The 9,165-nt window shown below is 48.8% G+C and overlaps 1 protein-coding gene across 1 annotated transcript in view; it reads left to right on the top strand.

Moving 5' to 3' along the window:
* Positions 1-3,892: 3,892 nt before the first annotated feature.
* LOC104988541 overlaps positions 3,893-9,165 on the top strand; it is a 41,510-nt gene continuing 36,237 nt past the window's right edge. Inside the window, exons 1-2 of the mRNA XM_010839900.1 lie at positions 3,893-4,041; positions 4,118-4,321. Coding sequence (XP_010838202.1) covers positions 3,893-4,041; positions 4,118-4,321 — 353 coding nt within the window. The remainder of the gene's footprint in view (positions 4,042-4,117; positions 4,322-9,165) is intronic.

Consider the following 9,165-nt stretch of genomic DNA (forward strand, 5'->3'; position numbering starts at 1 on the left):
GGGATCAAACCTGTGCCCCTTGCAGTGGAAGCACAGAGTCTTAACCACTGGACCACCAGGGAAGTCCCACACCAATATACTTAAATAAAAGCGGGAGGAGAATTATCTCATTGCCCTCCTCCCCACTCAAATAATGCCTTGGATTCCACTCTCTCAGGCAAAAAGAGGCCAAAATGAAAAAAGTGAAACAAAGTAAAGATGAAGAAGTTAGTTCTGGGCCAGGTCATCCCAGTCATTTGTGGGACCCAGGGCTAGAGTACAAATGGACATCCATGTGTAATATGTCTAAACATGTAAGTTATAAGTCAAGCAAACACGCTGTTTGTTACATGAAATATATTGTGTCTTCCTGCTTTGACAAATATTCCTGCCAAATTAATAACTGACATGAGGGACAGGTCAAGTGAGAGCTGTCAGAGTCGGACATCAGCAAGAGGCAGCATTTGGAGAGCCAGCTCGTGGTCCGTGGGTCTTGTTCTTGGTTTTCTGCTGCTGGCCTGTGTGGCGAGGGGTTCTGTGCATGTGTGGACCACTAGGCTTGCACAGACAATCTCCATCCACATCCCTTTAAACAGCTACATCTGGTCTCCTCTGGCCCTGCTATGTCCCAGCCTTGGAGAATTGGAGCTGGTGAAGGTTGGACTGGGGAAAGGCCTATTGCGGGCCCTGGAAGTGAGCTTAGGGCATTTGGAGAGGAATGTGGGTTCTCTCTTCCCCTGAGCTTGGGTTAGAAGTGGAGACAGGACAAAAGCTATGGAAGGGCACATCCCTTGGGCCTCATGGACTCCTTAGCCCATGGGAAGATTGAATGAGAGCTGTGGAATGGTCCTCTGAAGCCAGGATCCTGGGTTTGGGTCCCCTCTTACACTGGTCTAAAGTCAGTGCTATTCTTGATTTGGGGATGTTCTGGGCTCAGGTCCTGATGAGTTAAGGGGTTTCAAGTGTCATTTTGATTATGTTATATATAGAATCTAAGTCAGTGAATCATTCTTTTCACTTTGTGCAAAACATGGATATTTAAAAATACAGGCAACATAGCCAGTATTAAGACTTTCATCTCTGTGAGAGATACCCAGGAGTGAATCAGAGACTGACGGATAAAACCAGACCGACCTTTCTCAACTCATCTTCTCATTTCACTGGAGTAACAGGTAGAATTGTTGACACTGTAAATTGTTTTCTCTCCTGCTTTTGCAGAATGAATACGGTTAAATGTACCTTAAACTGCAAACAGTGTGATTCTACTGCACTAACTATGGGATCGTATTTCCTTTGTATTATTTTTTTGCTGCATAACAAATTACCCCCAAATATAACAGCTTAAAACAACAAATATTTATTATTTCAGAGTTTGTGTGGGTCAGGAATCTGTAAAGGGCTTAGCTGGGTGGTTGTGGCTCAAGGTCTGTCATGAGATTGTAGGCAAGCTGTCTACCAGGGCTGCAATGGTCCAAAGACTCAGGTGAGGATGAAGGATCCAATACAAGTTCACTCACGTGGTTTTTTCAGGCTTTAGTTCATTTGCTTATCATATTGTATGGGCCTCCTGGAAGCCAAAAAAACTTCTGGAAGGTGAAAAGAGTCAAGTGACATAGTAACATTCGGAAAAGGGGACTTCAGATCTGGCAGATGCAAGGTAACTTCCAAAACCAGGGTCTGCCAACAGGTGCTGTGTTGGGCCACCTGGGGAGTTTATGAAAAATATACCAGTAGTATACACATCCTTATAGTTAATAATACTGTATTATATATTTGAAAGTTGCTTAGAGATTATATCTTAAAAATTCTTGGCATAAGAACAAAATTTTTGTAACTAGGTGTGGTGATGGATATGAACTAGACTTATTATGGTGAGCATTTCACATATATACACCTACCAAATCATTATATTGTACATCTGAAACTAATAAGATGGTGTATATCTAAATAAAAAATACCTGTTCCTAGGTCTACTTTTTTTTTTTTCTTCTTTTGCAAGGAAGGTGAACTCAAGAGAGTTAAATGACTTGCTCAAATGCCCATAGCTAGAAAAGGGCTGAGCTGGGGCTGGAACTCAGGCTCATCTGGAAGTCAGAGTTACTGGGAGAATGTAGCATACCAGCCTGGCTCCCCTCAAACCCATGTGAACATGAAGCCTGCCTCTCCACTGACAGCCAGGCAGCCCTGTGTGAGTTTGTTATATAATCTGTATGAACCCCAGTTAGTTTATATGTGAAGAGGGTGTAATAGTTACTTTGTGCTGTTATTGTGATGACTGAGATATTTTTTAATGCTCCCTTGCCAAAGAACACTAGGAATATTTCCTATCATTTTAAGAGTTGAATTTATTACTCATTGCACTGAGGGAAATGCATACCATGGGAAACCCTGGAGGTGTGTCAGTGAGAAGGTATTAGAAAATATTATTAAAGGATTTGTTTTTTTGTTAGCTGATTGCAGGGGTGCTCAGGAAACCAGAGTTCATTCTACAAATGTATATCTTTGTAAATCTTATTCTTAGAAGGGAAGACCAGAGGGAGACTGAGGCTATAATTGGCAAAGAGGCTCTAACTGGCCAGAATGGCTGTGTGTCCACTGTGGCTTGGACGATGTTCATATTTTGTCTGTGTTTAGACATGATTAAGGAGTCTTGCTCTTGTCTTCGTACATCGTGGTCACAGAGGGGCCTTGTCTGATGCTGATGTTCTTGTTCATGTTTATGTTAAACAGAAGAACACCAAGGCCCAGTGATAGTACCAAGGCCATCTCTTTCCCAGGTATAAACCATCTAGTCATAGTGCTGGACTCAACTGGTGTTCCAGTCACTGAGCCATGACTTTTATTGTGCTCTCCCACACTGTCAGCACTGGACCTCTGAGTCACAGTGAGACACATAGGGGTGTTCTGAGGTGGAGACATTTGGAGGAAATTAAAAGACAGATGTCCCTTCAAGCGCAATGACTCCTTTTCTTCCCCAGCTTCAGGCATGCTGCTGCTGCTGCTAAGTCACTTCAGTCGTGTCCGACTCTGTGCGACCCCATAGACGGCAGCCCACCAGGCTCCCCCGTCCCTGGGATTCTCCAGGCAAGAACACTGGAGTGGGGTTGCCATTTCCTTCTCCAATGCAGGAAAGTGAAAGTGAAGTCGCTCAGTTGTTCCCAACTTGTAGCGACCCCATGGACTGCAGCCTACCAGGCTCCTCCATCTATGGGATTTTCCAGTAAGAGTACTAGAGTGGGCTGCCTTTGCCTTCTCTGGCTTCAGGCATGACATGAAGCCATTTCCATGAGGTCAAGGGCATTTCAGCCTGTGGAGAATTTCAGAAAGAGAAAAGAGGGGCTGCAAGGTAGAGGGCTGGACTCTGCCTTAGCTTCCTTCCTGCAGTAGAGGTGTACTCCGCACTTACTGTCAGACCTGGGCTTGATGCTGTGTGACACCCACCACCACGTGGAAAATAAACTAGCAAAGGACCACGCTGAGAAACGGGGTAAAAGAAGACAGGGTACCACGAGGACCACTGGCAGTCTAAGCAGTGGTTCCTATACTTTTCTGAATATTGGAATCACCTGGATCTTTCTGGATCCCACTGCACTAATCGAATTCATCTGGGATACCACTCGGAGCATCGAGATTTTAAAAACTCCCTGGGTGATCAAATGTGCAGCAAACTTGGGAAATCACTGGTTTAGCCCATCCACCCTTACAGTTTAGGGTGGAGGGGCCGGGGTCATAACGCTGTTTAACCATATGAAAGCTGCGGTCCCTCATTCTAGACACTTGGATTTAAATATAAAATCTGAAAATAAATTTCGAGGAGCTTTCAGACCCTAGGAAGAGAATCTGGGAATTCCTCGAGGGAGGCGGGTTGTCTCGTGAAAAACGCCCAATCAGGGTGATTTGAGCTCCCTGCAGAATGGCGCTGGCCCTGCTCTTTCACAGAAGCCCCGGTATTAGTGTCACCAAACCTAGCTCCCGCAGGGAGGTAAGCAGCCACCGAGCAGCCGGTGTGCGCACGTGTGAGAGTGTGCCCGCCGGCGTGCACGCGCGGGGCAGCCGGCGAGCGTGCGTTTCCGTTCGGGAGCCCGGGCCGCCTCCGGCTGCGGCTGCAGCAGCGTGCCCGGCGCCCCCTCCCGCCCAGTCCCCTCCCCCGGTGGCTCTCGCTCGCCCTCGTCCCTCCCCCAGCAGCGTCCGCCGCCTCCGGGTGCGGAGGGCAGCGCACTGCACGCGAACCCCTCCTGCAGGCGCCCGGGCGCTACTCGAGCGCCTTGCCCCGGGCGCGCCTGGCGCCCCCTCCCAGACGCCTAACGACGATGAGCCAAGACTCGGGGGTCGCGGAGAGCAGGTGAGCGCAGCCGCGGGGCTGGGTGGGGGCCGGGGTTTGGGAAGGAGGACGGGCAGAGCGGGGGTGGGGTGCGGCTGGCCCGGACGTCGCCGCGTGGAGAAGGGGCTTTGCGGTCTTCAGCACCCTCTATCGTGGGCTCTGCTTTTCCCGTTTTCCGGACGGGGCGGGGGCTCCACTCCCGCCCCGGCATCCCCGCTCGAGCTGCACAAACAAAGCACCCTTCGGTGGCGGCGCCTGCCTGGCGCGGGCACGGAGCATGGGGGTAGCGACTCGCTCTCCAGCCCGGACTCCGATTCCGAACCCGCCGGCAGGCCCCGGGCGGCTGCACCTGGGTCGGGCGGGCTGCGCCGGGGTCGCGCGCAGGTGCTCGCGCGGGAAGCGGTGGCGCGCGGCTGCGAGGCCCCGGGCGCCCGGCCCGGAGGAGGAGCTATGGCCGGCGCTACTGCCCCCTGCCGTCTCGGCTTGCCGGCGCCAGCAACCCGGCCCTTCGGCAGCGGCGGCGCAAAGGCGGCGGCAGGTGGGCCCGATTTGTCCACGTTCACCCGGCGGCAGCGGCTGCGGGCGGCGGGCCGGTGTGGAGGGGGCGGATCGCCCTGTGGCATCCCCTTTGCTCCCAGCGCGAGTGGACTCGCGCCCTTCCCGCCTCCGCGCTGACTCCCCGCCGCCCGGGCCGGCTTCTGCTGTCCTCGTCTGCTCCCATCTCTCAAGCTTCAGCTCTCCGGATCCCCTGCGTCCACTGCACCCGTGTCGGGGAGGACTTGGAAAGTTTTTCTGAACACCACCGGCGCTTTGGCCCCTTGACTTTCAAATGGTTTGAGCTGAGAGCGGGATTATTTCCGTAATCCCCTTTTGCCCATGCGTGAAACACCCCCATCATCCCCTTGCGCCAGTCATCCCTTCTACGCTCCCAGGGGGCCCTAATAGTGTCTTTAGCACAGAAGGCACGAGATCAACATTGCTTTTAGGATATCTCCTATTACTGTAAAGGTAGCCAATGCCTCTGTTTGTCATCAGCGTCCCACAGACCTTTAAAGGCAGCCTCTTTTCACGTGGGAATGTGTATTCAGAGCTGGTTTGGGCTGTAGTGGTCGAGTTCTCCAGAGCTCTCATCTGCAGAAGCAGACTTTTGGCATCGGATGCAGTTTCAGCACAAGACACGTGACGGCTTGTTTGTGAAATGTATCCTTTAGGTAATTCTCTCATTGCTGTAAGCACATGCCGGAAGCCCGCCCAAAACAGTGCAGAAACGCTGGGCAAAGATTCAGACTCTGCAGAGAACTTGCTTATGAGACAGTCCCTGCCACATCACAGTTTATGCACGATCAACTAGAGAATACGGAGCTTTAAAGTGTCTCACGACTTCAGTGTTTCGTGAATTATTCTTTGAACATTAGGCTCATAATCTTTTAGGAAGGAGGGAAGGATTTTTTTGTTTTGTTTTATGTGTGTTTTTTTTTTTTTTCTTTTTGTCTCTGTTCTTTAAAACACTGTTGCAATCAGGAAGACAGTGTAGAAAAGTTTATTGTGGGGTTCTGCTGTTCAATGTCTTGACATTAGCATTAATAAAACCCCACTAGGACAAGAACTGGGTCCACTTGGGTCATCAAAAACACTTCCTTGGAGGTGGTCAGTTAGCAGGAAGACTTGCAAATGGTGGTTAAAGTGAATGTTGAATCAATCAAATACAGCAAAAGTAAAGTTTTGTTCCAAAAGAAAAGGGAAGTGAATTGAAGTATAGTGTGTGGAATTAGCATGCACGGTTATTTACACAAACAAAGCAGAGCTAACTCAACTTCTACCTACTCCTTCCTAGTTCAGTTCAGTCGCTCAGTCGTGTTTGACTCTTTGTGACCCCATTACTCTGAAATATGGGTCCTCCCTACCTCTTTTCATAAAAACTTGCTAGCCTGCAATTGCTGATTTTTCTGGTCTCTTCAGGAAGACTTACTAATGAGTCGTTTGCACATTTCAGTGTGGCACAAAGTCTGTACAATTGTGTGTCAAACAAGGGGGAGGTGTAATTCTCAGTAAACTGTAAAGCACCCTACAGGTGTTTGCTACTGTTACTTGTAATTTTTAGTAGCTGCCCGGTATGCCACTCTGATACTTAGTCATTCCCACATTTTTTGCCATTTAAACTGTTACTACTGATTTTTAAATACTAAGGAGGTCTCTATATCTAGGGACTTCCCAGATGGCTCAGTGGTAAAGAATCTGCCTGCCAATGCAGGAGGTGTGGGTTCAATCCCCGGTCCAGAAGAATCCCATGGAGAAGGAAATGGCAACCCACTCCAGTATTCTTGCTTGGAAAATCCCATGGACAGAGGAACCTGGTGGGCTACAGTCCATGAGGTTGAAAAAGAGTCGGATATGATTTAGTGACTCAGCAACAGCAACTTTATATCTAATTACCACATTGTATCTGTCATTTATCCAGTGAACCTTTTTTTTTTTAATAGTGCAAACCATACACCAAACGATGTGTTAGATGCTGAGGATGTGGAATCCTTTGCTGTACACACACACACACCCCTCTTGTTCTTTAGTTCCCAAGAGTTATAAACGACTTACAAAGTACAACGTGCATGCGTGCTCAGTTGTGTCTGACTCTTTGCAACGCCGTGGACTGTAGCCTGCCAGGCTCCTCTGTCTGTGGGATTTTCCAGGCAAGAATACTGGAGTGGGTTGCCATTTCCTGCTCCAGGGGACCTTCACTATCCAGAGGTTGAACCTGTGTCTCTTGCATTTCTTGAGCAGCACAATAAAGCCATTAATTTAGGTGTGCATCAGAGGAGGGCTCAGGGAGGTGAGTAGAGAAGGGATCCCTTCATCCGAGCTGAGTAAGGGAATCACCCCACCCCATCCATTCCCAGTCAGGCCAGCTCTCCTTCTTGCCTGCCCTGGGCACTTGTGATTTCATTCTTTTCCCTCTTCTTCCTCCTCCCCTCCTTGACCCCTCACTGATAGAAGTGTTCCAGTTGCCTCCCTTCTCCCTTAAGCCAGCTCAGTTCCAGCTTTTCCTCCTGGTCCCACTTCCCTTTGGAGTACAGTATGCAGAGATTTCATTGACAGTTAGTTATAGGAGAAAGAAGGAAGTAGACCTTGAAACTGTTCACCCTAATTCCTATCACCCCACAGCTGCTATTTGGGCCATATCCCAAATGCAGTCATCTCTTCACTTTGCCCCCTACCACCCAGGCTCATTCTCCATTCATAAATGTGGCCCGCAAAGCTAAAGGCCTATATATTTTTCCTTTCCCAAGATGCTGAAAACCCTTCCGTGAGGTGTGTGTATGTACAGTCGTACAGAAAACCCAGCATTTTAAGTGTACAGCTGATAAATTATCACCGAGTGAACACATCTGTGTAACTACCACCCAGGTCAAGAAATAGAACCTGGCATCCTAAAAGCCCCCTTCCTTTTCCTTGTACTTTCCTATCCCTTCATCCCAAAGGGACCAGAGATAGTTTTGCTAGTTTGTAAACTTTATAAAAATAGACTCATACAGCATATGCCCTTTTGTGTTTGACTTCTTTTGTGCCATATTGTTTGTGAGATTCATCCTCTCAGTTGCGTGTAAGCAGTTTTGGATTCTCGTGGCTTACAGGACTCCATTTTAGGACGGAATCACATTTTGTTCATCCATTTTTCTCTTGATGAACATGGCAGTTGTTTCCACGTTTTGCCTGTTACAACTAATGATGTGTGAATCCTTTAGCCTTTTGATATCCAAAAACCTACCTGTTTGACCACTATTTTTTTTTTTTTCCTTCTGGTATAACTGAAGAAAAGGAAGGGAGGGAATAGATGAAGGAGCCAGCCTGGAGAGCCAGGCCTGTGGGTTTTTCACCTTTGCTGGCACTAAATGTTTTCCAAAGCATTTAAGGCTGTGCTCTCATTCCGGGACCTGAACATAGAAGAAAAAAGTGATGGGATGGCTTACATCCCAGGTGAACTGATTATAGGTGGTGGTTATGGGATGCTTAGAATAAAGGAAGCTGGGTGATGATGGGAAGCCTGCCCAGCTTGGGAAGTGTCCCTTGGGAGAACTGACAGCTGGTGGCTCATGACTCCCACATCTCTCCTCCACCTTCCCCCACCTGTCTGCCACTTTCCCCTATGGAGTCCTTGACCCCCCACCTCTCCTCCCTGGTCCCAGCCTGGTCCCAGAGGGCTTGGAGTACAGGAAATCCTTCTGTCCCTATGCAAGGCGCTGTGTAGTTGGCTTCCAGACCTCAAGTCTGTGAAGACAGTTTCCTTGGAGTATGCTTTAAAGTTTCCTAGCCTCCTGTGGGGTGTTTGTCATCTAGTACTACAACTTCTTGGGCAGGGAGGTCTGGCTTTTGTGGCCTGGAGACTGAGATTTTCTTTGGGGAAATGCTTGGATCTTTTGGGCTCAACATAGGCAGTTTCTGGCGTGCTGCGATTCATAGGGTTGCAAAGAGTCAGACACGACTGAGCAACTGAAGTGAACTGAACTGAGCCTGTAGGCTATCAGGGTTGCACAGCGTCAGACATTCCCCATGAGAGATGTTGACGACAGCAGATTCTGGAACCCTGCATTGTTGACTTCCTCCTTTGTGTTCAAACTTCAGATCTTCCTGAGAGGGAAGATTTAGAGACCACTCAGTGGACCAGATGATCTTTATTCAGCATCCTGGGGTTGCCATAGGCTTGGTTACAGAGTTGGAATTTCTCCACCTCCCTGTCTTTCCTCATCTCCTCCCTTTCTCCCTCTGATCATGCTTGCTTTCCTCCTGTTCCTGGATCTTGATCAGTTCCTTCCTGCCTCAGACAGAAGCTGTGTGACCTCTACTCCCCCAGCCCCAATTCTTCTCTTGCC

Source organism: Bison bison, unplaced genomic scaffold (assembly GCF_000754665.1).
Source record: "Bison bison bison isolate TAMUID 2011002044 unplaced genomic scaffold, Bison_UMD1.0 scf7180017864135, whole genome shotgun sequence".
Lineage (NCBI taxonomy): Eukaryota > Metazoa > Chordata > Mammalia > Artiodactyla > Bovidae > Bison > Bison bison.